The 27,553-nt window shown below is 52.3% G+C and overlaps 1 protein-coding gene and 1 long non-coding RNA gene across 3 annotated transcripts in view; one reads left to right on the top strand and one right to left on the bottom strand.

Annotated features, from left to right (window-relative positions):
* The first annotated feature begins 359 nt into the window (after window positions 1-359).
* Slc41a3 (solute carrier family 41 member 3) overlaps window positions 360-27,553 on the top strand; it is a 50,339-nt gene continuing 23,145 nt past the window's right edge. Inside the window, exons 1-4 of one of the 2 annotated variants that reach the window (XM_059258187.1) lie at window positions 360-493; window positions 7,423-7,725; window positions 24,926-25,033; window positions 26,362-26,433. In XM_059258187.1, the coding sequence (XP_059114170.1) occupies window positions 7,453-7,725; window positions 24,926-25,033; window positions 26,362-26,433 (453 nt within the window). In that variant the 5' untranslated portion in view covers window positions 360-493; window positions 7,423-7,452. Of the gene's footprint in view, window positions 494-7,422; window positions 7,726-19,486; window positions 19,968-24,925; window positions 25,034-26,361; window positions 26,434-27,553 lie in introns of those variants that run through there. The other variant, XM_059258188.1, reaches the window with a different exon arrangement.
* Window positions 854-1,284, bottom strand: LOC131907195 (uncharacterized). Its single transcript, XR_009378326.1, has 2 exons — window positions 1,203-1,284; window positions 854-1,068 (listed from the first exon to the last, which is right to left on the bottom strand). It is a non-coding gene; the product is annotated as an uncharacterized LOC131907195 (long non-coding RNA).

The raw sequence follows: 27,553 nt of genomic DNA on the forward strand, positions 1-27,553 counted from the left end.
CCCGCCCCTGACCATGGCCTGGTCCAACTCATAGTCCTCCCAAGTCCCGCAGATCCCCCTCGGCCCCTCCCCCAAGCGGCCCCGCCTCTGAGGCGTGTCATTGACGCTTTCGGCACCCAGGGAGCATCCCTGCACACCCCTCTGCAGGCTCAGCGAGCTGTCCTGTGCTCATTGGAAACCTCCGGGGTTGCCAAGCTGGACGTCTTTGGGAGTTAAATGGATACCTCAGTCCTCCAGACCCTTACTAGAAAGCTTTAAAAACTGGGTTTTCAAGCTTCACCCCGACGACCTGGCCCCGCCCACGAGGCCGGCCCGCAAAGCCCCTCCCATCAGGTGGCCCCGCCCCTATATGGCCCCGCCCCTCTGTCCGGGCGCCTGGGCAGGGCGGGGTTGGCCCGCCGGCCGCCCTTCCCGCTTCCTCCCGCCGCAGGCCTCGGCGGTGCCCAGCGCGCGCCCTGCCGCCTCGCTTCCTCCGCCGGCCGGGAGAGGACCGGTAAGCGCGGGCCGGAGCTGGACTGGGAGCCGGGGAAACCGAGGGAAAGCGGGGCGCCTACGGGCCTCGGGAGGGGGCGTGGGGCGCAGGGTCTAGCTAGCGGCACACCGGGGCGGGTCAGTACGTGGCTCCTTCGCTCCAAAGGTCTGCAGGGACCAGCCTCGTTCATCCCTTCCCTCTGCCTGTGTTGAACCCCGGGGCGCCTGACTCTAGGGATAATGATTGACTCCTTCAGCACCCCGAAAGCATCCCTGCACATCCCACTGCAGGCTCAGTGAGTTATTCTGCGCTCAGTGGAAACCCCTGGGGTTGCCAAGGTAGAGGTCGTTCAGACTTGAGAGGATACCTCAGTCTACCAGATCCTTTCTAGAAAGCTTTAAAAACTCGGTGTTCTCAAACTGCTTCTTCGCCAGAGACCACTTAGAGATGCAGCCTCTCCAGCCTGACCCAAGTATCTAGGGGGTGGTCCTGCTCTGCTTCCCTAAGCTGGCCTCATGCCTCTGCAGTAGTTTAAGAACCACGCATGCAAAGGAGTACCGAGAGGCCTGAAGTGGGGTGGAGACAGGCCAAGTGTCCTGTGAGGAAAATACATTACAGAAGGCTTGAGTAACCTCCCCCTATCTGAGGGAGGCACTAATGTGTTCCCCAAAGGGTGCCTGAATCCTGGGGTGATACCCAGACATATAGATTGTTTTCCTAATATACATACCTATGGTAGAGTTTAATTAATGGACTAGACACAGTGAAGGATGAACAGCCATAAGACAGGACAGGTTTAATGATATACTGTGATAGAATTGTCACCATCACTACCGTTGTGCCATTATTAAGTAGAAGAAGGGTTGCTGGGCCACCAGCGCTGCCACCCTAACGACTGTTGGGAGGGTAACTAGCCGGCGAGCAGCATATGCAGCACGGATACACTGGACAAAGGAAGGGTGCACATGCTAGGAGGGACAGAGTGTGGTGGAAACTGAATCAGCCCACTGTGGTGCTCAGAACTGAACACAATTTAAGACTTACAAATTGCTTGTTTCTGGAAATGTTCTCTTAATATTTTTGGACCACAAATGGTTGCTGGTAATAAAAACTTCAGAGGGTGCAACTGGATAAAGGGTTCTGCTGTGCTCCATTCAGACGTCACAGAGGGTAGTATTTCCTCACTCTTCCAAGGTCACACATCCAGGGAAAGGAGACAATGGGATTCTAACCCTGAGTTGGGCTTTCTGTACATTCCCACTGGGATGTTCTATAATGTTAAGGAGATGAAACCCAGACATGCTTTCTGCTGCACAGTGGGAAGCTAAGAGGCATCCCATCCATCCCAGAAACTCAGCCCGCCCACCTCGTGGTTAGAATCTCCCTGTTCCAGGAAGGTGAGCATCAGTTTGTATGCTGTGCCAGAACCAGGCCTTCCAGAAGGATGTGTTAGTACCTGCGCGCTGAACAGGTGCTCACAGGCCTGTATTCAAGGCCAGTTTCACTGGGCAGTATGATCCAAATGGTCGTGTATAGTGTCTGAATGACAGACAGGCCACCCCTGTTGCCAGCTGGGAGGAGTCACAAAATACGTTGGGCTCTAGTCACAGTCAGCTATGTCCCGCCCCCTTTCAAAGCCAGCTGGCCCACGGGAAGGTCTTTAATCACTGTTATCCAGTACTGATGTTTGTTGGACTCCACACTTGGCACTGGGCTGCAGAACTGGTGTATAGCAGTCACTTTCTCGAGGCAACCAAATACTTAGGGGTCAGCTGAGCCTGGGCCCACCCTAGGATGCCACCCTACAGTCATAGTACTATGAAGTACCCTTATCCACCAAGCCTCCAGCATACCTTGAGCTAAAAAATCAGGTTTTCCTGAATCCACTGCCCACTCCCCCTAGACATCGACTCTATTTTGTCCCACGGGGCCTGGCTTGCTCACCTGTCTAATTTTTAATGATATTAGTGACGTTATTCTTATTAAATACTCCAACATTCCCAGTGAATCTGAGGGGGCCTTCGGGCACCTTCACAGGGTAGGAGGTCCCTGCTGAAGGGCCAAGATGTCCCCCACCTGGTGCAGAAGACTGCTGGATGCTGACTACTAGGCTGAGCCAGCTCAGGAGACTGACTTGATCCCCAGTGTACACCCTGGCCAGGGCTTTCTCTGGCATGCACGTATGTGCATGTGAGTGAGGACTGTGAAACCAAGTGATCACTACCAGTCGGCAGGTGTGCGGCCTTTTGTCTGTGTGGGCCCTGGGGCCCTCTGGTGGAGATGCAAGACACTTCACCAAGATTGCAGTTGACTGCCTCAGTTCTGGTGTCCTACCCTTTCTTCTTTCTTTCACACCCAACCTTGTCTGTTTTTTATTGGCACCAAATATTTCCTCTTAGACTTTCTTTAAGAGTTTTAAATTCGGGCTGGAGAGATGGTTCAGTGGTTAAGAGCACTGACTGCTCTCCTAGAGGTCCTGAGTTCAATTCCCAGCACCCACATGGTGGATCACAACCATCCATAATGGGATCTGATGCTCTCTTCTGTCATGCAAGCATTCATGCAATAGAGCACTCATTTACATAAAATGCATGAATAAAAGAGTTTTTAATTCGTGTGTGTGTGTGTGTGTGTGTGTGCACTCACACCTGCACCACTGTGCACTTGCAGAGGTCAGAGGACAACTTAGGGTCAGTCAGTTATCTCCTTCTACCATGTGGGTCCCAGGGACTGAACTCAGGGTGTCAAGCCTGGTGACGAGCACCTTTACCTGCTCTAGTTATAAACTTACTTTCTTGTAAATTTTGTTCAGAATTTTGCCCTGCCGTATGTTTAAACTTGATATTCTTGAATTGATCTCTTATTTTTTCTCTCTCTTCCCTTCCCTTCCCTTCCCTACTCTCTTGGAGTTTGAGTCTGTGGTTTTGGATCAAAAGGCTTTCTTTTATAATTCATTTTTATTTTGCAATTTTTCTTGTTTGTGTGGTCCTTCTGACCGTCTCTCTCTGGCTGTTCAGCATGTCCAAGTTCCACTCTGCCAGCAGAGGGAGCCTAAACAAAGCAGACACCCCTTTGCTGCTGTCCCTGAGACCTGGAGGTGTCTGCCTGCAGAGAGAGCCTCCTCCAGATTCACTGCCTGTGTTGGCCGGTTTGACACCCTGCTGTCCTTGGGGGCTGCATCCTGTTTATTTGCACAGCTAATGAGACATGCACCTTGCCTGAATTCCTCAAACGTTGGCATTTTCGCTAAGAGTGGCACTTCATTCTCCCCGAGACATTTAAGCACTGACTGTATCTCATACTGTTCTGAACACTTTATTAATGCCATAATTGGCACAGCCAACTCCTGCAATGGTTTTAATATGTCCACAGTTGTAGCTGCCCACACTGGTAATGGGCTCACTGTAAAACTGGCTGGAAAGAAAGATCATGGTAGAGTGCTTACCCCAGACGCCCTCTGTATCTGTGTTCCTAATCTGCAGAATCAGCCAGTCTTGGACCGGCAAGTATTCAGCAGAAGCAGCCGTGTCTGTTGAACAGTCACAGACCCTTGTGCCTGTCATATTAACTGCATAACCCACAGCCGTTTATAAAGCTCAGGCCTGTGTTAGGCATTGTCACAACTAAAAGATTCACTGGAGGGTGTGCAGAGAGAAAGGCCCTATGCAGGGGCCATGCTATATAAGGAACTTGAGCACTGGAAGGTTCTGACACATACAGCACCACCCCACATACCTAGGGAAAACAAAAATTCTTCCCACTTTCCTCAGTTTCTGTAATTTCACTACTCTGTGTGTGAGTGTGTGTGTGTGTGTGTGTGTGTGTGTGTGTGTGTGTGTGTGTGTGTTTCTAGAGTTTTAGGAGCCTCACCAAATTCTAGCAAGAATGAAATGGCAGTTTCTCTGAGCAGTAGTGGTAGATGTCTGGTTATCTGTGGCTTATTCTGGGCTGAGAATTGGGACCTTGGCCATGCAGTCCAGTGAGGGACTTCCCTGGATCCGCTTGGCGGGAAAGCCCCGCCTCTTCACCATGACCTGGTTTCTTTGTCTATTTGGAAGCTCATTCAAGTCTAACCATAATCTCAGTGCAGTTAGTGGTCAGCCAGGAGTGGGGGTTGATTTGGGGTTTTGTTTTAAGAGGGTTTGCTATGTTGCTGGGACTGACCTTGAATTCTTGGGCTGGACTGATCACCCCACCTCAAGTGCCGGCCACCAAGCTGGGCCCGTGTGTTTATGGTGCACCCAGCACCAACTGCATCTGGCTGTGCTCCACTGGTTGCCTGGTTCCTAGGAAGTAGTTGGGGGAAGAGGGCTCTTTAATTGCATATCTCTTGGCCACACGTGTTCATCGTCTGTGAGTGCTCCCTTCGGCCTGGTGATCCTATGGCACTAGGGCTGGTTCAGCCTTCCTGTCCAGGTCCTGTTTTTCCAGCATATGTGGACTGGTTCACTGGCTCCTGCTTACATCCAGGATGTGCTTACACATCCTCCTCAGATGTGGCTCAGCTGGCAAAGTGCTTGCCTGGCATGTGTGAAACTCTGGTTTCAGTCCCCTGTGCCGCATAAATATGGCGGTGCATGCTTGTAATCTCATCCCTCCAGAGGAGGCAGGAGGACCAGAAAGTACAAGATCTTCCTTGGCTACACATCCAGTTTGAGGCTAGCCTTGGGCTACCGCACCTCGTTTGCATTGTGTTTGTTACTGATGAATGCTGACACAGTAGCTCTAGGATGGCAGTGGTCTAGTGTTCCTCACTTTAGGAACGCCACTCGTGTCTTGAAAGCACCTTGCTTTCCCATGGTCCTGTGGTCAGCTATCATCTTGATTTTTTTTCTCCTTGCTCCAAGTTAGGGAATCATTGTCCCTCCCAGAATCTTGGGAGAAGCCTTACTCTTTGGACTACTTTTAGAGTTTGTTTTGTTTACATTAAGGTTCACATTAGTTTTTAGCCCTTTGATGCTGTGAACCTGGCTTTCCTCTGAGCGTGTGGCAGGGGACATTTTTTGTCCCACACAGGCAGTCTTCTGCTCTCAGCCCCGTCCCTTAGGGAAAGTTGGATGGTCTGTTTTGGAATCACAGAGTGAGCTTGGCCATTATCTTGTAGCAGCCAAGACATTCTACAATGGTGATTCATCGTTTCTCGGTGTTCTGGGGTACTGGGCACATCTTGGCCCAGGAGGGCTCGCTGGGGTTATTGACTGGCCCTGATTCCCTCCTCCCTCCTCCAGAGCCTCCAGTGCCCACCCTCGTGAGGCCCCATGTGACAGCCCTGCCCACTCCTCTGCCTCACTGTCTCCACAGTGACGTAGCCTGCCTTCGGAAGCATGCATCTGCACCCCGCAGCCCTGGACTTGTGGTCCCTGCCTGAGGGGAGCGTCTTCAAGGCTGGGCATGCCTCCTACCAGTTTTGTCAGTTTGGGCTAAGGGGTTCCTCGTGTTCCTTGAAGATGTTAACAAAACCGCTTGCAAGTTTTCCCCAGGCCTGAGTCTGATCCTCCTCGGGGACACTTTCCATAATTGCTCTTTCCTGTTGGATACATGCTTTCTTGTTTGTGTGTCTCGTATTTGTTGAGGTGAATTTGTCTCTGTGTCTCCTTTGTTGTTGAAAACTGTGTCCTCTAAAGAGTGAGCCATTTCCGGGACTGAGAGTCTCTCCTGTCAGGAGGACTCGCTGTGGCCACTCGCTGTCTGGTGACTTCACTGAACACCGTTCTGTGCTGTGTGTGTCAATGTTGCCAAGTGATCCGTTATGACTCGGTCTACAGTCTACACCCACGCAGTCTACAGTCCCCACTGAGGGACAGTCCGGCCACCCTGGGGCCCCTCCCATTCTGGAGCCCTTAACATCCCCCCTCAGCATTCACCCTCTGCCTGGTCAGCCATTTTTTGAACTTATGTCCAGCCCTGTGAGCCCTATTGCATTCCCAGATGGCCTTGGACCGCCTCCTGCCCCCATGGGTCCCTCATTCCCCAGCTTTTCCTTTTGATCCTTTTCGTCAGTCTGCAAGCAGCCAGGTACACCTGCTCTTGTTCCAGAGGTTTTCTGCACTAGGGGTCTCCAGGCTGTCTGCAGATGAGTGTCCCCAGAACCCCATATGGGCGTGAGAACTAGAGTTCTTCTGGACAGCAGAGGAGCTGCAGGCTGCTGGTTCCCCCAAGGTGTTAGTTTCTTTTCTCGTTGTTCGGAACAAATACCTGACGGAAGAACCTCGAGGGGTATTTATTTTTTGCTCAGGCTTAAGAGAGCATGGCACATTATGGTAGGAAGGCATACTGGCGTGCAGGCAGGAGCTTGCTTGCATCTGGGCAGTCTAGGAAGCACCTTCCTATCTTTTTATTCAGTCTTAGACCCCAGCCCACAGAAAGGCTTAATCATCTTTGCAAGTCGTGCCTCAGCAATGCCCTGGGCACTTCTTAATCTAATCACATTGGCAGACAGAAATAACCCTCCCAGCCAGCCATCTTCCCCACTAAAGGCACTGACTGAGGGAGTTGGAATGTCACTAATATGATGAAGGTCACAGTGTTCCTGATAGTCCTTGGGTTGCTACAAGCCTTGGCTTAAGTCCCAGAGTTCTGACAAGTTCTGACTACTTTCTGCTGCTCATTCATTCATTCATTCATTCGTTCATTCATGTGGGGTGGTGGTATTGAGGATAGAAGCCAGGACATGCTAGATGAGTGTACTTCTCCTAATCAGTGCCGGGTCAGGTTTTTGATAGTTGGTTGGTGGGGAGCCTCACTGTTGGCTCCTGTGTACGGTTAACGGTCCTTTAATAGCTGTGTTTCATCCTCAGGCCCGTGTCTATGACGGTAGACTGCAGACTTGTGGTGCTGGAGGCTGTGAAGGCCAGCCCTGAATGGCGGCTGCCAGGTGGATGGATGGAGTCTGAGGGGACCTGAGGGGTCAGGAGTTCTACCCTTCAGCCCTGTCACTTTGTGTCTCCCAGGTCAGGGCTGCTGGGCTCAGCCGTGTGCCGATGGAAGGGACCGAGGCCCGACAGCGGAGGCTGGAAGGCTGTCGCAGGCCGAAGGAACTGGGGCCATCCCCCGACCACAGTGCAGGAAGACTCTCCGAGGCTTCCGAAGATGGACATCAGGAGGTCTCTGAGAGCCAAAATGTGGACCCCAAATCACTGGAGGCGGAGCAGAGCAGAGAGAGTGCCCTGGTCATTGGCTTCCAGGTGCTATTACCCTTCCTGCTTGCAGGCCTGGGGCTATCCTGGGCTGGCTTGCTTCTAAACTATTTCCAGGTGAGAGACAACTGCCTGGGGGCAGGGAACTTGAGGACTGGGCAACGGAAGCAAACAGGACGCCATCTTCTCTATGTATTGGGTGAGGTTCTTTTAGCTTCACCCAAGCAAAGCACAGCAGGATAATGGCTGGGGCCATGGAGCTTTGGCCCCGCCCCACAGATACACCCAGATTCCCTGGACCACTTCCTATCTCTCATTGTTCTATGAGGGAGTAAGGAGCATAAAGCTAATCTGTTTCCACTGCAGAGACTGGACGCCCAGTGTCAAGGCGTTTCAAGGTGGTTTCCCTCTGAGGCCTCTCTTGTACCTGTGTCTCCTCCTCTTCTTATCGGGGGACCAGCCAGATTGAATTAGGTCTGTGCTAACGACCTCATTTCCACTTCCCCTTTCAAGGCCCTGTCTCCAGAAATAGTCACATCCTGAGGTGTAGAAGACCAAGGCTTACATATGTGTGTTGTGGCAGGGGTGGGGTGGGGTGAGGTGGGGTGCAGGGGGAGGAGGCAGTTCAGCCCATAGCAACAACTCAGTGTAATATCACTACCAAATGCTGCCGTGAGTGAACTTTAGAAGCCATGTCCCACACACCTGAGGCAGTCAGTGGGTGTATTATTGCAAGTAGAACCACAAGGTCCAAGGCCCTGCATGTGGCTGTTACCGAATCTCCTTTCTAGTCCAGGGAAAACTGTAGGTGATACGCGTTACCCAACACTGGGCAGATGATTGCCAGCCTCCCTCATCTTTAAAAGTCTGCCAGGGGATGGGGGGACAGCTCCGTGGGTGAAAATGAAGACCGTAGAAGGCGGGCATAGCTACAGTGCACCTACAACCCAGATAACCCTAGAACTGGGGGATAGAGACAGACCCTGGGAGCTCACTGGCCAGTGATCCCAGCCAAAATGGCAAGCTTGCAGGTTCAAGGACAGACCTTGTGTCAAAGGAATAAAGCAATAGAAATAAAACAAAGCCAAGAACAATAGAGAAGAACACCCACTCTGGCCTTCAAGCACCTGCAAACACAGCTGTGCCCATGCACACACGCACGCACACACACACACACACACACACACACCTACCTGCTAGATGCAAACTGCATTTCATGTGTTAATTTCTATTGCCTAAAACTCAGCAGATTAAAATGTCATACTTCTTAAGCTCACAGCTGCTGTGGGCTAAGGATTCCTCTCTCTTGAGGCTACGAGTGTTTTTCTGCTCACTGCCTGAGTGGCTGCTTGACCCAGGCCCTGTTCCTCACCACTGTTCTGGAGAGTCTCTTGTCCTCGCACCATGAGGCACCTGATTCTTTTATGTGTAGTCTGCCAAAGAAGCCCATGGCGGCAAGACCATCTGGGTCACCTGATCATAGGAGCTTTGCTGCTCTTGGTTGTAAGCAGGTCACTAGGTTCAGTCCCCAGTGCAATGGGAGGGGTTGTATGAGACCGTCAGTAGTGGGCAGCAGGAGTCAGTGGGAGGCCTTGTCAAGGCTACATCCATGTGCGTTATGGTGTGGCTTGCACTTGCATTGCTAATGAGGAATGAGTGAGTATCTCCATACTGGTTTATATTCTTTGTGTACACGTTGTGTTTGAATGTGGTTTGTCCCTACCACAGATCGTGTTGAGGCTTAGTCCCTAATATAACTGTGTTGAGAGGTGGTGGGGCTTTCAAGAGGCACTTTGGATAATAAAGGCATTAATGTAGTTCTCTCAGAGTGGGTGAATTGTCCCAAGACCAGATTGTTATAAAGTAAGTTTGGCTTCCTTGGCTTTCTCGTGCTTCTTGTCTTGTTGATGTCCAACTTCCGTGTACACCTGCCTCCCCTCTGTGCCTTTCCACTGTGATACAGTGCAGTCTGTGGAGCTCCAGAAGCTGACTATATGGCACTGTGCTCCCAAATTCCAGAACCACAAACCAAAATTAACCTTTTCCCTTTCTAAATTAGCTAGACTCAAGGGTTCTATTACAGGAACAGAAAAAGTGTTTGGGAAGATCACTCCATTGATGAAATGTTCACCGTTCAAGTATGAGGACTTAAATTTGGATCCCTAACACCCACATAAAAATCTGAGCAACCAGCCCAGTGGTGGTGGCACACACCTTTAATCCCAGCACTTGGCAGAAGCAGGCAGATCTCTGTGAGTTCGAGGCCAGCCTGGTCTATAAAGTGAGTTTCAGGACAGCCAAGGCTACACAGAGAAACCCTGTCTGAAAAAAAAAATCTAGGCCGATGGGACATGTCACTATTTCAGTGCTGGGGAAAGACGGAGGACCCCTAGGGCTTGCTGCCAGTCAGTCTAGCCAAACTGATGAGGCCCAGGTTTAGTGAAAGACTTGACTACAAAGATGGAGGAAGATGCCTGGTGTCAGCCCCTGGCCTCCACATACAGAGGAACAGCACACACGTGTGCACCATGGATACATATACACAATTTTTAAAATGAGTAAAGATACTGCATCTCTGGGGTGACTGTCCTTGTCCTGGTTGATCTTTAGAGGTCCTGTGTATATCAGTTGTGTCAAAGAATGTGAAGGATTTCTCACAGAATGTGAAGGTGCTCTATCTATCTATCTATCTATCTATCTATCTATCTATCTATCTATCTATCTATCTCTTTTGGTGTTTGGTGTTTTTTTTTTTTTTACTGTGCATCCTTTATTATTTTATGTTTATGGATGTTTTGCCTGCACGTATGTATATGTACCACATGTGTTCAGTGCCTACAGAGGCCAGAAGAGAATGTTAGATTCCCTGGAACTGGAGTTAAAGTTAAGAGCTACCATGTGGAGCCGGGATTAAAACCTGGGTTTTCTGGAAGAGCAATCTTGTGTTCTTAACCACTGAGCCATCTCTCCAGCCCCAAGCATGTTTTTTAAGAAAGTGTGTAGTCAGATACAGTCTTATAATGACTCAGAACCTGTGTCCTCCTCAAGCACTGCCTTCTACCAGTGCCTTCCTCTGAGGTCCTACAGTGAACACACAGGGACATCAGGGTGGAGATGATGTCCTCACAGGAGGAAGAGGCCCTGCTTTGGCAGGGAATGCTTTGGTTTTTCATTGTATGTGTCAGAAGTTGATACTGGCCATCTGCAGAGACTGTGCTGTTTGGCAGAGAGTTTGATGACTCAGTTGCTATTCAGTTAATTGCAACCATTTAAAAACACAGGCTTGATTTAGCAGACTCAGGAACCCTTGGTCTCTGTGTTTGTTTTCTGTTGTTGTGTCATAGATAACCACAAGCTTAGCAGCCATCGTCAGCTCATGGTCCTATAACCCAGAAGGGTAGGCACGTGGTGTGCGCTGGTTGGCTTTTGTCAACTTGACACAAATGTAAAAATACATGGGAAGAGGGAAACTCAGTTGAGGAATTGTCACCATAAGATTGCCCTGTGTGGGGCTGGAGAGTTGACTCAGTGGTTAAGAGCACGGACTATTCTTCCAGAGGACCCAGGTTTAATTCCCAGCACTCACATGGCAGCTCACAACTGTCTGTAAACTCTGGTTCCAGAGAATCTGACACCCTCACACAGACATACATGCAGGCAAAACACCAATGCACATGAAATAAATAAATAAATCTTAAAAAAAAAAAAAAAGGTTACCCTGTGGACAAGTCTATGGAGTATTGTCTTGATTAATGATTGGTTGAAAGGGGGGCAGCCCACTGTGGGTGGTTCCATCCTCAGCAGGTGGCCCAGGATGGTGTATAAGGAAGCCAGCAGAGCAAGCCAATAAGCAGCATTCCTCCATGGTGTCTGCTTCAGTTCCTGCCTTCAGGTTCCTGTCCTGCTTGAGTTCCTGTCCTGACCTCCCTCAGTGATGGACTGTTACCTAGACACATAAGATAAAATTACCCCTTTTCTTCCACATTGCTTTTGGTCATGGTCTTTATCACAGCAATAAAAACCCTAAGACAGCCTTCCCAGGTTTCTGCTCAGACCATGGCCAATGGCCAGGTGCTGGCCTGACACATTACTGGCGTCAGTTCACCTCTCTGTGGTTACAGAGCTGAGGTTCTGTTGTCCCTGCTAGTTGTTAGCTGCAGGCTGCTCTTAACTTGTCCCCCACACCATGTCCTCTAATTTTTAATTTTGTTGTTTGGTTTTGTTTTTCAAGAAACAGGGTTTCTCTGTGTAACAGTCCTGGCTGTCTTGGAACTTGCTTTATAAATCAGGCTGGCCTCGAACTCACAGAAATCCACCTGCCTTTGCCTCCCCGAGTGCTGGGATTAAAGGCCTGCACCACCGCCACCCGGCTCAATTTTTAAATTTGTAACTGATACATTAAAATCATAATAGGAAGCCATTCCCATTTATTGACATGTGGCTCATCTACTGTCAGAGCTAATGGTGGGAAATAGCACTCCTGGGAACGCCTATTCACCCAGTTAGGCCAGACTAACCTTCATCTGCCTCTCTTTCTTAAAGTCTAGCAGAGTTACTACTTGGAAACATGGAACAGACGACAATGTCAAGAGTCTTTACAAGAGTGGGGTGCAATGGTCTGAAATCTGGGGTAGGGATGCTTAGAGGAGTGGGGTCTCCTGACGAGGGGCACAACCTTTCACGGATTTGGAACAAGCTCTAGAGGCTGTCAAGGAGCAGGGATCCTCTCCCCAAGCCCTGAACCTGAGTGGTCAGTGGAAACTGTCTCCTGTCCCCAACTGGGTTCTTATCCCACCCCCTCTAAGAATAGCATAGGCAAACATTGAAGAGTACAAATGGGCGACACTTTTTCGTGAGTTCTCATTATTGGTCTTGAAACAGACTGACATGTGGGATTGAGATGAAATAGATTTGAACTGTGGGGAGCAGCGAGGGTTACAGGACTGGGGCTCCTGAAGATGCTGCATGTGGCCCGTCATTGAAGCTGTGTGTTGTGCAGGGCAGGACAGCAGCCAGTGGACAATTGGTGGTCATCATGCATGGCCCAGAGACTCCAGGGGTCATGAGACAGGCAGACCTAGCCCTGCTTCCGTGAGCAGGGGTTCCAATAGGGATGCTCACTGATTTCAGTGTAGACAGACTGCAGAAGCATGAGACAGAAGAGACTAGTCACCATGGGCTCCTTGGCAAGTTACCATAGATGTAAGTAAACTGTGTACATGAATCCTTTGTTTCCAGAGGTCAGAAGCTGTTGTGTTACAGTGTCAGGGGTGGTGTGGTCCCCAGATCGTGGTCGTTTTCAGGAATCCAACTTCCATGGCCCAGCTTGCACAGCTGTGGGATAGTGTCCCCTTTTTTTCTCTGCAAGTTCCTCAGTAAGTGACTTGTCTGTCCATTATGGGTGTGTGAAAAGGACTCCCAGGGAGGGGGATGTCATACCTGTATTCCCGAAGGCTAATGCAGGTGAGGTGCATTCTGCTGACCTCTGGAATGCTGAGGCCCGCTGTGGCCGGAGGCTGAGGAACCCACATGATCAGAGCAGAGGGACACCTCTCAGCAGCCAGAAATGGCTGCAGTCATTCATTCAGTACTGGTGGGCGGTGGTGAATAGAGTCTTAGTGATGGGAACACATTAATGCTGTGGTCACCCACCCTGAGCCCTTCATTCTTCCCAGCTTTAGAGACAGGCCAAGTTGGACTGCTCCAAGGAGAAGCAGTAAAGTCGTCATCCTTCCTAAGTTTGGAAAACAAGCCTCACTCTTCCGAGGTCTGATTTGAAGCTGTTGTTGGGTGGTACTCCCTGAATTGAAGGTGGAGAGCACGTCCCGAGGCCCCGTTTATCAATCAGTTCGGAAGTCCAGCCAGGCGGTAGGAGTGCCAAGGAGTGCCTGCCAGACCTTGGTGCCCTACCCAGAGCAGAGCCAGTCAGGATATTTCTCATTGTGGCTAAGAGCAGCTTTGGGGTGAGAGGCGGAGGCGCCATATGAAGAGAGAGGGCAGGCTTCATATGCAGCAGGCTACACTGCAGCCGAATGCAGCTAGTCAGCAAGGAGCAGCACAGAAGAGCTGGACAGGTGCCCTGGATTGTACTGGAAGCCTTCCGATGTGAGACTCACTGTCCAGGCCCTCCTGCCCCACGGCTGAGGGAAGAATCCCACTCTGGGCTATGGAGATAATGACTCCAGTAATGACCAGAGCTGGGCAAGCAGGAACCACAGCATTTCTTAGTCTCCCACAGTCCCAGCCTGCTGCTACACCACACATGCGGAGCCATCTAGGATGAGGAGGCAGGTCCTGCTGTGTGGAATGAAGAGTGAGTGCCACTTCCTGCAGGAGAGCAGAAGGGCTTTCTTGGAAAGTCCCTTGGGCTAGCAGACTAAAGTCATTATTCAGGGACAGGCAGGTTCAAGGCCTAGACCCCTCCCTATGGAAGACATTTCCCTGGGGACCTAACTGAGGAAGGTGTGTTCCTGGGCCACTTGCTGAGGAGGGCATTTGACTGGGGACCTTGCCATAAGAGCAAGAGCCACAGGGGACTCCTGGTTAGGCCACTCCGAGCCTTTCTGGCTGGAGTAAGTACTGAGGGTATTGTAAGTAAGTGAGTGCTGGGGTATTGTAAGTGAGTAAGTGCTGGGGGTATTGTAAGTAAGTGAGTGCTGGGGTATTGTAAGTGAGTGAGTGCTGGGGTATTGTGAGTGAGTGCTGGGGTATTGTAAGTAAGTGAGTGCTGGGGTATTGTAAGTAAGTGAGTGCTGGGGTATTGTGAGTGAGTGCTGGGGTATTGTAAGTGAGTGAGTGCTGGGGGTATTGTGAGTGAGTGCTGGGGTATTGTAAGTGAGTGAGTGCTGGGGGTATTGTAAGTGAGTAAGTGCTGGGGTGTTGTAAGTAAGTAAGTGCTGAGGGTATTGTAAGTGAGTGAGTGCTGGGGTATTGTAAGTGAGTGAGTACTGGGGGTATTGTAAGTGAGTGAGTGCTGGGGTATTGTAAGTGAGTGAGTACTGGGGGTATTGTAAGTGAGTGAGTGCTGGGGTATTGTAAGTAAGTGAGTGCTGGGGTATTGTAAGTAAGTGAGTGCTGGGGTATTGTAAGTGAGTGAGTGCTGTGGGTATTGTAAGTGAGTGAGTGCTGGGGTATTGTAAGTGAGTAAGTGCTGGGGTATTGTAAGTATGTGAGTGCTGGGGGTATTGTAAGTGAGTGAGTGCTGGGGTATTGTAAGTGAGTGAGTGCTGAGGGTATTGTAAGTGAGTGAGTGCTGGGGTATTGTAAGTGAGTGAGTGCTGGGGTATTGTAAGTAAGTGCATTGTCATTGCTCTGCCTGTGGAAGGATGCTAGAGCTTCCTTTTTCTCTTGTGGTGCTGAGGCTGGCACTAGGGGCCATGAGCATGTGACTGGGTTACTTTTCCTTGTTGTTTCTGCCATTCTGTTTATTCATTCATTCGTTCATTCATTCGTTCATTCATTTGTTCTGGCAACACACACTGTGTGTGCATGAGCCAGACACCATGCATAGAATTATGGTGAACAAGATCGCTGTACTCCTGCGGCATTCATGATTGAGTGGGAAGAGAGAACAGATGCATGCGTCTGTGCCAGACAGCAGCAAGGGCCAGACAGAAAACAGCTGAGCTATGCCAGAACAGCCCGGGAGAGGGGGGTTGCCCAAGGCCTTGGCAGGGATGCTGGTGAGGAGGCCTGAATCTAGAGGGCACCTGAGAAGCCGAGGTAGGCCTTCTTCACCTTCTCCCCTGGGTTCTGCTGGCTCAGACCAGGAAATAAAGGAGATCAGAAAAGGAAGGACTCGGCCTGATGTCCGGGGTCTGAGTCGTGGATATGATTTCACGGCCAGCTAGCCTCTCCCACCCAGGTGCCAGGTAGCCAGGAGCACGGCATCTGGAAACTGCTGGGATGGTGCACAGCTCTGCTGTGGTGTCGGACTAAGAAGCTAGCATCGGTGGTGTGCGTGCCAGAGGCCCTGTGCTCTCTCCCTCCCACCGTGTTGGGGACAGAACCTGATGCCACACATGCCACACTCACCACACTCTACTTCCCAGGGCGGGTCATTGTACATAAAGGTTGAGAGCTGCTGATGGGCCCCTGTCCCTCACGTCCAGGACTGTAGGACAGGCTGGGGGCCCAGAGATGGGAAGGACTGTGCAAGGTCACCCGGGAAGCCACTTGATGCTTGACCCAGATCCGAGCGATGCCCAGTCAGGCTCTGAGATTTTCCACTGTGCTGGAACTATTTTTAAAATCACATTGAGATGTTCTGTGCTGTGACCCAGTAAGCCTCGTTGACGTGTGTTGTTCTCAGCTTTCCCGGGAAAGTACTTTTTCTCACACGAGTACGCTCTTTTATTTATTTCTGCTGAAAGCTTAATGGTCCTAAAAGCAAGCGATTACAATAGTCAGCACACACAGAAATAAAAAGGATCATTGTAATCCTGCCCACCAAAGGTAACCACTTCAGCATTTTGGTTTTAACGACCCCCCTCATATTGCTCTCCCTCTCCTCCTGTGTGTTTCTCCAGGGTTGGTGAGCTTACTCAGGAAATGGCTATTTCTCTCTCCTGTACTGATGAGAGCGTTTCAGGGAGCCAATGTGTGTGACTCAATGAGTTCTCTTTAGATGTATGACCCCAGGCTGGAGTGGCCTTGTGGCAGGTGCCAATGCTAGCATAAAATGCTGGCATGTGCACCTGAGGATGGCTCCTCCCTGGGTTGGTGTTCAGTAGCCAGCACAGCACCAACCTGTAGGGATTATCTCAATCCAACCAGTGCCCCGACACCAGTGGCATCTGCAGCTCCTTTCTCTGCTGTTTCACACTGACGCATGTGTGTTCAGATCCAGCCAAACCACAGGTCACAGACCAAGGCAGGGCTGCCCAGGGGGATGCTGGGCATGTGCTCTCCCATTGGACTACACCTCTGTGGTGGGGAGGGATGGGGAGAAGGGTATTTACTTCTTGAGTGTTAGTGCACATTGTGATTGAAGGTGAACCCTCCTGGGGCCTTCAATTCCTCATTTGAAAATAAAGGGGGGCGTGTCATATGCTGTGAATACAGTAAGGTGTTTTGCCCGCTGAGCAGCCATGACAGGGCTTCCTACAGTATGGTCAAGAGTGACTTCCTTGCTCCAAAACCACAGCAGGGCCGCCTGGACAAGCCCTTTCTTGGGAAGAATGGTTAGGTATTCCTGTTCATACTTCCACAGGGCCATCATGGTGCTTGCTTATACCTAGGAATTCTGGGTAAGGAGCTGTGAGGCTCTGTCTGGAAACTAGTGGCACTCAGAGACCAAGAGGCACCTCGTGTGGCTACATAGCCAGTCACTGTTGAGGCCAGCCAACCGTGTGAGGGATTTAACACGACAGGGTTCATAAGAAGTTCCTTCTGGGTGTCTACCGGGAATGTGTACTGGGACAGAGATGGCTCAGATATGGGTGTCAGAAGGTGAGGCTTGCTTACGTGTGGCTCATTTGTGAGGGTACCTTCTTAGAATGCCCGTGTGGGTTGCTGATATGGAAAGCGAGTTTTGGTTGTTGGGGGAGATAGGTGAGAGGCCAGGGTCGTGACTGAGATGGTTCGCTATGCTGAAGCTGAGGGGAGAGATGGGAGGCTTTGAGGACAACAGGTTGGATGTGGGGCTGCATTGAGGGTGTCTGGGCTCAGCTTGCCTTGCTGGCAGATATTCACTGAGGCTTGACAGAGGCACTTTGGAAGAAAGTACCATGAAAAATGAGTTTAGGGTGCTTGCTCTTAAACAGGAAGCTGAAAGGAACAGTCTGGAAGCATGGAAGAGGCTGGGGGCTGGTGGAGAGGCTGGGACTGGTGGAGAGGCTGGAGCTGGTGGGGAGGCTAGGCTGGTGGGGGTGGCTGGGCTGGTGGAGAGGCTGGGGACTGGTGGAGAGTCTGGAGGCTGGTGGGGTGGCTGGGCGCTGGTGGAGAGGCTGGAGGCTGGTGGAGAGGCTGGAGGCTGGTGGAGAAGCTGGGGCTGGTGGAGAGGCTGGGGGCTGGTGGAGAGTCTGGAGCTGGTGGAGAGGCTGCGGGCTGGTGGGGTGGCTGGGCTGGTGGAGAGTCTGGAGCTGGTGGAGAGGCTGGAAGCTGGTGGAGAGGCTGGGGCTGTTGGAGAGGCTGCGGGCTGGTGGAGAGGCTGGGGGCTGGTGGGGTGGCTGGGGTTGGTGGAGAGGCTGGGGGCTGGTGGGGTGGCTGGGCTGGTGGAGAGTCTGGAGCTGGTGGAGAGGCTGGAAGCTGGTGGAGAGGCTGGGGCTGTTGGAGAGGCTGGGGTTGGTGGAGAGGCTGGGGGCTGGTGGAGAGGCTGGGGCTGTTGGAGAGGCTGGGGCTGGTGGAGAGGCTGGGCCTGGTGGAGAGGCTGGAGGCTGGGGCTGGTGGAGAGGCTGGGGGCAGGTGGGGTGGCTGGGGCTGGTGGAGAGGCTGGGGACTGGTGGAGAGTCTGGAGGCTGGTGGGATGGCTGGGAGCTGGTGGAGAGGCTGGAGGCTGGTGGAGAGGCTGGAGGCTGGTGGAGAAGCTGGGGCTGGTGGAGAGGCTGGAGACTGGTGGAGAGGCTGAGGGCTGGTGGGGTGGCTGGGCTGGTGGAGAGTCTGGAGCTGGTGGAGAGGCTGGAAACTGGTGGAGAGGCTGGGGGCTGGTGGAGAGGCTGGAGGCTGGTGGAGAGGCTGGGGGCTGGTGGAGCGCTGGGCTGGTGCACCTGGGATGAAGAAAATCTAGAGCGTGGACAAGGCTCTGGGGTCCAGTTCTAGGCTGCTCTGTGGCTCAGCATCCCAAGCCTGGAAGCTCCTCTGGTAGCACTCACTCTGGTCACTGATCTTCGGTTTCAGCATCTCCAGGGCAGTGCCTGTCGGGCCTGTGCAGGTCCTGGCCCAGGGTACCTCACTCACCTGTACACAGCTTCCCCATGTAGCCTGACCTCTTGGCTTTCAAACATGAGTGTCCCAAGAGACAGGCAGGCCCAGAAACTGCCCCATATGGTGGCAGGAGCTACAGGCTAAGCAGTCTGGACATGTAGGGGTGGCCCACCAGAACCAGGACCAAAGTTTAGAGCCTGCATGTCTGGCCCTGTGACAGTCTTAAAACTCCTACAGATGAGCAGAAGAGAGTGAAGATGTGGTGAGGATTTCCGGGGCGGACAGATTAGGGGGCAGTTAGTTAGCGAGGAAGTTCTGCCTGGGGAGATAAAGGGGTTTGGACTTGAGCAGGGGGTGAACGATCTGTGAGAGGAGAAGGAAGCAAGGTGCCCCAGAGGGTAGTGCGGTAGGAATGGGACAGAGGGGAGGCCAAGACCCAGAGGTGGACCCTGGGTTAGTGGGGATCAGTCAGATCTTCAGCTTGGGGCCTTTGCTGGTGGAGACCTCAGTTTGTATTCTCTCAGCCCTTAGGCCTGGAAGTGCTCTTCCTGGCCCATGGCATATACAAGGGGTACCCTCAGCACCTCTAGACTCTAATGTGGCTTCCCAGCCGGACCCCTCCCCTTCTAGGGCCAAGGGTGGGGCTCGGCAGATCCTGTTCAGACTTGTTAAGCCTTTGGGGGAAAGCAGGTCCACAGTTCCTTTGTGAACACAGCCTCCGACTGGCCACGAGCCCCTGGACACTGGCACGGAGCTGACTACAAGTGTCGCTTTCATCTTGCAGTCCCACGGAGTCCTTGACCTTGCAGGATAGAGCCCCCTACGTGGGCCTGGGTGAGTATGCCTGGAGCTGTGGTCTCGGGCCGTTCTTGGCCAAGGCAAAGCAGCCCCTGGCACATGTGTAGAGGGTGGTGCTGACCTCTGCGTGGGTGCTTACCAGGGCCAGGCCTACGTGGGCTCTGTTCCTGCCCAGCCTGGCTAGCGTGGGCTGGACTATTGGACACTGTCAAGGTCGCTGCTGAGGGATAGCGAGCCTCCCTGGCAGGCTGGCAGAGGGAGGTCCCGGCAGATACACGGTGCACTCTAAGGAGAACCTGAGCAGTGGAATGAACAGAAGACACTGGCAGCCTCCCGCATGAGACTCTGAGCAGGTCTGGCATTGTTTGCTCTGGCCCTCAGCCAAGGGGCTGTCAGGGACCCACTGTGGTGCTTCCTGGAAAGCTGCTGTCTGTGTGGACCTCTGCCGAAGAGAGCCCTGGTGGGCAGGGAGGAGAGGCGTCAGACTCGACGGGGGCCCAACCATGGTCGTCACTCAGCTCAGCCTTGAGTTCCGTTTTCAGGGCAAGAAGCTTCGAGGCTTCAGCTGTGAGCTCACCCGCTCCCCTCATGGAGTCCTCCCCGAGTCCGTCCTCACCACCACATGCCAGGTCGCCATACCCATTCTGTTGTCGGGCCTGGGCATGATGACAGCTGGCCTGGTGATGAACACTGTCCAAGTACGTACTGGGCTTCAAGGGAGAGGGGGCAGATAGGGTCCAGGGCAGGAGCCAGGGGACTCCCAGTGGGCGGCAGCCCCGAGCTGGGTCTAGCGGCAGCAGTGCCGGTGAGAAGGTACATTGGGCTTCCAGCATCTTAAGGGTCACAGCGATGACGTTTGAAAGCCCTCAAAGGCAGCCTGTGTGAGCGAGCCCACGACAGCCTCCGTCTCCTTCCTGCCACTGAGTGTAAGCTTATTGGGCAAGGCTACTACTCAGTACGGGAGTCTTTAATGGTTCCCTGCCTCACTTTCCCCTTTTGTAAAGCAGGAATAATGAGAGCACCTGCCTCTCTGAGTTGTGAGCACCAGGTGCCTGAGTGCATGCCTGCTGGTCTCTGTGGTCTGGGTGATGGGCAGAGCTGAATGGACAGACCCACCTCTCCAAGAGTCCCCATGTAGCTCCTTCAGGGTGGAGAAAGGTACAGAGCTGGGCATGGGAGTTGCATATGCCCCCAGATGTCCCTGGCAAGGGTGGCAGTCTCCATCTGGCAGGCTTTTTTGGAGGGAGACATCCTCTCCCGCATTTACAGGCACCCTGAGCCTGTATTGTTGAGTGATTTCCACTGTCTGTTACCTGCAGCATGTGTTATGGAGCTTAAGGGTTGCTCTAGGAAAGCTAGACAAAGTGTCAGTCATGGAGGAAAGATGCCCATCATAAATTATCATGGGTTTGGAAGCTGGAAGTCTGAAATCAAGGTGTTGGCAGGGTTAGTGTGATAATTCAGGAAGGCGATCTCCGTGTGTCTCTCGTGTGTGTGTGTGTGTGTGTGTGTGTGTGTGTGTGTGTGTGTGTGTGGTGGTGGTGGTGGCGGTGCTGAGGATAGAATCATGCTAGCCATGCACCATACCACTGGGTTCCACCCCAGCCCCAACGTTGTTTTTAAATCTTCAAAACTACATTTAATCTTCAACCCCTGTGTGTGTGTCTCAGGTAGTGTTTCCTGTTCCTCCATGTACCCAGCATTTCCTCCATCATGGACACACAGTGTCTTCTTGGGTACCTGTGTCCAACTTTTTGAGGTTAGAGGGGTGTCAGTAATTCCAGGACACTTGGTCTCTGCTTGTTCACCTCAGAGAATGGAACACCAGGTCTTCAGAATTCTGGGATCAGCCTGTTCCTAGAGAGTTTGTGCAACCTCCTTCCATGACGTCCTCTGCCCCTACCTGAGGCAGCCATGCTAATCCCCAGAGACTGGGCCTTTCCAGACTGCATAAGGTCATCTATCCCCTGCCTGCCTGTACTCACTCCCTCCTTCCTCAATGATTCAGTTGCTGTAGGCTCCCAGAAGGCTTGCTTGTTGGTCAGTCAGTGAGGACTGGGCAGCGGGTGGAGGTGGTGAGCAGACTGTGTGAAGGAGAGAGTGCCCCTTCCTCCTGCAGGTCAGAGGTCTTGAGAGGGAACAGGACGGGACCATTTGAGTGGGCCTCAGAGGACAATGTGGCTGTTTCCACATTGCATTCTGTGGGAAGGAGCCAGCTCCAGGAGGAGGGCTGATGAGGTCTGGGGACATGTGGGAGTGTGTGTTTGTGAAGAGAGGGACAGTGGTTGGCTAGTTGAGGGCCTCTGTCCATTCTGCCCAGGAGCTGGAGTTTGCACTGATTCTGTTTCCAGTGAGTGTTGTCTTTGTGTTGCTGGAGCACAGCACGGTCATGTGCAAACTGGTGCATGCTGCATGGTGAAAAACGGACAGAGACACCAGCCTGACTACTGTCTGCTTAGCCATGCTGCCCAGCAGGCCCCCCTCTGACAGCCCATGCTGGTGTTTGGCTGTGCATGAGGTGTGATGCTGCCAGCCACATTCTTGAACAAGTTTAATGACCCAAGTTGGGTGTATCCTCAGGAGTGGAGTTGGCAGTGCAGGGTCAGAAGCGACCGGGTGATGTGATTACATTTATGTCACAAAGCTCAATCCTGGCAGCAGCGTCAACAATGTGGGGGAGGAGAAAGTAAGGGAGGCGCTCTCCCAGTACCACAGGCTACCACTGCTGATAAACCTCACCCCCACACACAGCCCTACCCCACCCCTGCATCAGGGACAGATATCTTTAAAGTGTTGCTTGAGAGGTTAATAGCAGAATTTAAAAGTTAGGATAACTTGAAGTCAGATTGGAGAGGATAAAGGGTTAAATCCTGGTGGGCAGAACAGGAAGTGAGTGGGCAGGCGCGGGGACAGGCCCAGGGACATCTGCAAGGGGGGGGGGGGGGTCAGGAGTCTGGAGATGGTGAGTTGAGGTTCCAGTGTGGTCAGCTTGCAGCCATAAGGTGGGTGGGATGCTGGGGATACAGAAGAGCCCAGGGCATCAGTCAGCCCAGAGTGCATGTGGCATTGAGGACATCAAAAGAAGCCTGGAGAAAAGTGCCATCCTAGAGCTGGGTGATCAGCGGCATCACCATTACCCCTTTTGTCACCTGACTTAGTCTGTCCAGCGTGCTGTAGAGCAGCAGAGGCCAGGCGGTGTGCCCCACAGACGTTGACATTGTCGTGGCTCTGGAGGTTAGAAGTCTGAGATTGGGTGTTGTCAGGGTTGGTATCCTAAGCCAGTAATGCCATGTTTTCCCTGTGCCCACATGGTCACCCCTCTCTGTGCATCTTACCCTAATCTCTGTTTGTGAGATACCAGTCTTGTAGGATCTTCTTAACTCAGCCTCTCTCTGGGGACCCTACCTCTAAACATTTATATCTGGAGGTCCTGGGAGTTAGGGCTGCAGTCTATTAATTTGAGGATAGGGATACCTTTTAACTTGTCTTCGTTGACATTGTTCCAGCCTGTCTACCCTCTTGTCCTGTGATTCCTGACATGATCAGTCTTGGCTTTTATCTCATGGCCAGGGATGGGGATATAGTCCAGCATAGAGCACTCTTCTAGCTCATTCAAGGGGCTGGCTTCCATCCCCATCCCCATCAGTCAGTTCCGTGGCCAGAACTGTCTCAGTCCTAACCCGAGGTAGCACCACCAGCGAGAGCTAGGACAATGGAATCAAAAGGTGGGCTGGCTGTTGGAAGTAACTCCAGCCTTAAAAGAGGTGTAAAGAGAGAGGAGAGTCCAAAGTGAGAATGGGTCAGGACTTGAAGTGGGACCACGGTGGAGTCGTTAGGGAGACCAGCAGGGAGCTAGGGTAGCAGCATCATGAAGGGCAGGGAGCAAGTCCAGAGTCAGGCTTGTTCTGTATGCACTTCGTCCTCAGGCTGTCCTGCCCAGGGGAGGGGGTAGCAGACAGAGCTAGAAGAGCCCATTCACACATGGCGGGTCACTGAGGCTTCAGGAAGACAGTTCCATGGCCAGCCTGCACTGAGCCGTGACATACCACCGAGCTGTGATGGGGAGGCTGGAACTTGGTCAGGAGTTCCTGGGACTGAGAGGGGAGAGCTTAAGGAAGAGGAGGTGTGTTAGTTCTCCTCGTATGTGGTAGGGAGAACGTGCACCAGGCTGTGGGGGAGGCTGAGGAGGGTGGGTGAGGGCTGGAACGGAGACCATGGAAAGGATGGGATGTGTCAGACAACCCTGGCCGGGGTAGGAGTATGTGTGTGTGGTGTGTGTGCTACGTGCCCGAGGGGTGCGCAGGGCTGATAGCCAGCTGCTCGCAGGCCTGAGGCCCCTGCTGCAGCAAACAGGCAGTGACTGGACTGATAAGGAGGCCCCTGCAGGTGGGGGCCTCTGCCTCCAACATAGTCCTTCAGCTGAGGGCAGGAAAAAACTTGTGTTTCTTAAAAGACTCATGTCATTTTTATAAAAGATCCAAACAAATGGGTAAATTTTGTCAAATGCAAAAACATTTGCTAGAGGGAATAAAAGTTATGAGTGTGGTAAAATGTTCAGACTTAGTACTAAAAAGCTATGCACATTGAGACCACATTTTGCTCCTACACAGTCAAGAAACTCAGGGATAAGACATGTGGAACCTCTGACTGGTCCTTTCCTCCACGCCCCCAAGAATACTGCTGCCTTGGGGGTGGCTCCTGCTCTCCCCAGAGGTGACATGTTCGTGCACCTTTAACTGCTCTTAGCTGGGGGAAATGAGGACTAGAGCCCAGGCCTCCTGTTCCCTGCAGAAAAGGAGGAATTTATCTTTAGGCCTAGAACCTAGAGCCCTGCAATCTTAAGATCTTAGTCTGTTGAGGTCATACTTAAGTCGGATCTGTGGGTATTTGAGGGGCGGTAGGGAGGTGGTTTCCATCACCACAAATACCTCCTCCCTTTCCCAGCTTTCCTGAAACATCCCAGCTATCCTGCCTTTTCAGTTTTTATTGTTTTTATGTTTGAAGGAGATGCAGGGTCTCCATCAAATTGACTTTTCTGTTTTGGAAAGCCCAGGGCCCATCAGGGTGCTGGGTGGTGACTGAGACCCTGACAAAGTGGCCCACCAGCTAGTTTTGCAGAGTGTTTCCAGGCTTCCCAAATTAAGAGAAATAACTCTGAATTGGTGACACATTCCAATTTCTACAAAACTGTTGTTGCATGCAAAATTCCCACATCACAGTAAACAGCATGTTTTCGGGCTGGGCCAGGCTGGACTGGCCTCCATTCTAGTCCTGGAGCTTTCCAGGCCTCTAAGGATGGGAGGCAGGAGGGAGCTTGCTGGAGGCCACTGCTGCTGATTTGATTAATGGTATTTAAAATGTCTTGTTTTCTGTTTCATTTTAAACCATTTAGGCTGGGCATGGGGTGGCACACACCCTTAATCCCAGCACTTGAGAGGCAGAGGCAGGTGGATCTCTGTGAGTTCCAGGATACCCGGGGCTATGTTGAGAGACCGTGTCTCAAAAAACCAAAAATAAAATAAAAGCATTTAGGACATGGCTGGGTCTCACAGTTTGATTCACAGGGGTGCAAGGTCATGCTGAGGTTCTCTGCAGATATCTGCAGAGCTGTGCCAACAGTGTGGCCTCCCTCACCTGCTTATTCTTTCTCTCCCAGCACTGGTCAGTGTTCCAGGAGGTTAAAGACCTGCTGACCTTGGTGCCGCCCCTGGTGGGCCTGAAGGGAAACCTGGAGATGACACTGGCGTCTCGACTCTCCACGTCTGTAAGTGGCAGCTGCATGTCTCTGGTCACCTGCAGTCTGGGGACAGGATGTTCCCTTCATTTGGCCTCTCTCCACAGTCCCCACGTACACAGGCTGTTCCGGTCTCTCCTCCCTGCTTTTTATGTCTCCCCTGAGCTGATGAGGGACCAGCACAGTGCCCTGGTGCCTTCATTTCTCCCTCAGCCTTGGTGTCAGTTGACTTTCCTGTTCCCCAGAGTCTGCATGCCGCTGCCTGGACCCCAGGCCACACCCCGCACACATCCACATGAAGGCTTCTGTGTAGGCCGTATGGGTTCAGGGAGGATTCTGGGGAGGGAACAAGGAGGGGGTCTCAGCTGCCCGTTAACCACCTCCATTCTCCAGACCCTTCCTGTCTCCTGTCACTATGGCTATCTACACTTGGCTCTGTAGCCAACCCAGGTCCTGTCTCGGCCAGCTCTTCTTGCCTATCCCAGGCATCCCCGGGGTGGTTTTCTTTCCTTCCTGGTAATACAGAAGGTTTTCCCCTTTCTCCAATGGCCATTTGGCATCCTGCATGTGAGAAGGGCAGTAGCCAGAAGAAATGCAGTATGTTCAAGGGCCTGAGGAGAGAGTCCCAAAGCTGGTGAAGGACCAGGGATGAAGGCCTGTGATGTCCATTGTTCACTATGGGGTGTCAGCATTTCCAGCTATAATTATAGTGCTGTTTCTCCACAAAAGAGGCCAGAGCAGCCGAAGAGATGGCCTGGTGCTCTTCCAGAGGACCTGGATTTGGTTCCTGGCACCCGCGGGGAAGCTCATAACCATTTGTAACTCAAGTCCCAGGGAATCTGACGCCCTCTTCTGGCCTTCACAGGCACTACACATACATGGTGCACAGATATAACACAGGCAAAACAGCCATACACAGAAAATTAAATAAACAAAACCTGGGGAGAGAAAAAAAAGTCCAGGTCAATTCATAAAAGGCAGGGTGTATTTGAGGCTGGAGACCAAGTTAGCAGCTAAGAGAGCACACTGTTCTTGCAGAGGACCCAGGTTTGGTACCCAGCACCCATTTTGGGCAGTTCACAACTGCCTGTAACTCTGGCTCCAGGGGCTCTGACTCCCTCTTCTGGACTCCTTGGGCACCTGCATTCACATGTTCCCATATTCACACACAGACACACGTATACACATAATTAAAAAGGAAATAAATCTTAAGTGGGAGCAGGTCACTGTCCACAAAGCCAAGTGGCCTAATCCGTTCTGAGTTCTGACTTGTTTCCTGAGAGAGAGGCTGGCTATGCCCAGAGGACTGGCTTCTCCAGCCCTGCCACACTGACGCTGCCTTTATCTCTGTGTGCTAGGCCAACACTGGGCAAATCGATGACCGCCAGGAGAGGTACAGAATCATCAGCAGCAACCTCGCTGTGGTTCAGGTGAGTGCTGGAGCATCCATCAGTGCCTCCCCTTCCCCCTCCCCCATGGATCTGCAGCCATGGGGCTTTCTGGGTAATAAGGGGGAGGCCATGTGGGCCTTGTCCCTGTACTCTGGAGTAAAGTTGGAGGACAGGTATCTATGTGTCCACCCATCTGTCCACTAGACCATATCTGTGGCATAGGGAAGATCATCACAGGGAGCCACCATACATACCTGCCTTCAGGTCTGTGGTCCCTGCAGCTTCCCCATGACCCGCCTTCTAAGCCAGATCCTTGGGGGATCTGATGTACACAGCATTTGCCATGCCCTGCGTTTGCTCGTGGCCTTTCTGCCACATTTAAACCAACACCATGTTTCCCTGGGTCACTGGTGTTCCTGGGATGGACACATCAAGTTTGCTTTCTTCCTGCGACCTCACTTAATCTTTCTGGGACCTGAGGGATGCTTCCTGCCTGGAAATTCCCCCATAAGTCCTGCTCTTGCCGCTTAACCTGTCCTATCTCAGCCTTTGCAAGAGGCCCGCATGCCCCCCTCACACCGTGCCACCCTCAGCCAGGCCCCCTGTGGACTCTGTTCTATCTACCTAGGCCCTTTTTACAGTCGACTGAAGCCAGGGTACCCAAGGCAGGAACAGATGAGGGCAAGACAGACTCAGGCGAGAAGGAAGGCTGGGGGTACAGTGGCTCTGCAGGGACTGTGGCCCAGGGTCTCTGAGCTTCTCTGGTAGGCAACCCCTGGTAGCACAAGGGATGTGGACTGAGGTCAACTGGGTAGTCCTGGCCAGGGCTGTGTGTCCTCGTCATCCAGGTCAGAACCCTGCCTCTCCCAGAGGCGTCCCCCAAACGTCAAGTTAGAGCTGGTCTCGTCATCCCCTCCTTGCTCTCGGCTCGGCTCAAGGCACCAGCCTAGCCCACTGCAGTGGAGGAGTGCTGCCTGTGAGCTTTTCTGACTTAGTCAGGCTGCTGTGATAAAGACTATGGCCAAAAGTAACCTGAGGAAGAAAGGGTTCATTTCATCTTACAGTGTATAGTCCATCACTGAGGGAAGTCGGGACATGAACTCAAGGCAGGTGCCTGGAGGCAGGAACTGAAGCAGAGATCATGGAAGAGCACTGCTTA

The sequence above is a fragment of the Peromyscus eremicus genome, chromosome 3, assembly GCF_949786415.1.
Source record: "Peromyscus eremicus chromosome 3, PerEre_H2_v1, whole genome shotgun sequence".
Taxonomy (NCBI): domain Eukaryota; kingdom Metazoa; phylum Chordata; class Mammalia; order Rodentia; family Cricetidae; genus Peromyscus; species Peromyscus eremicus.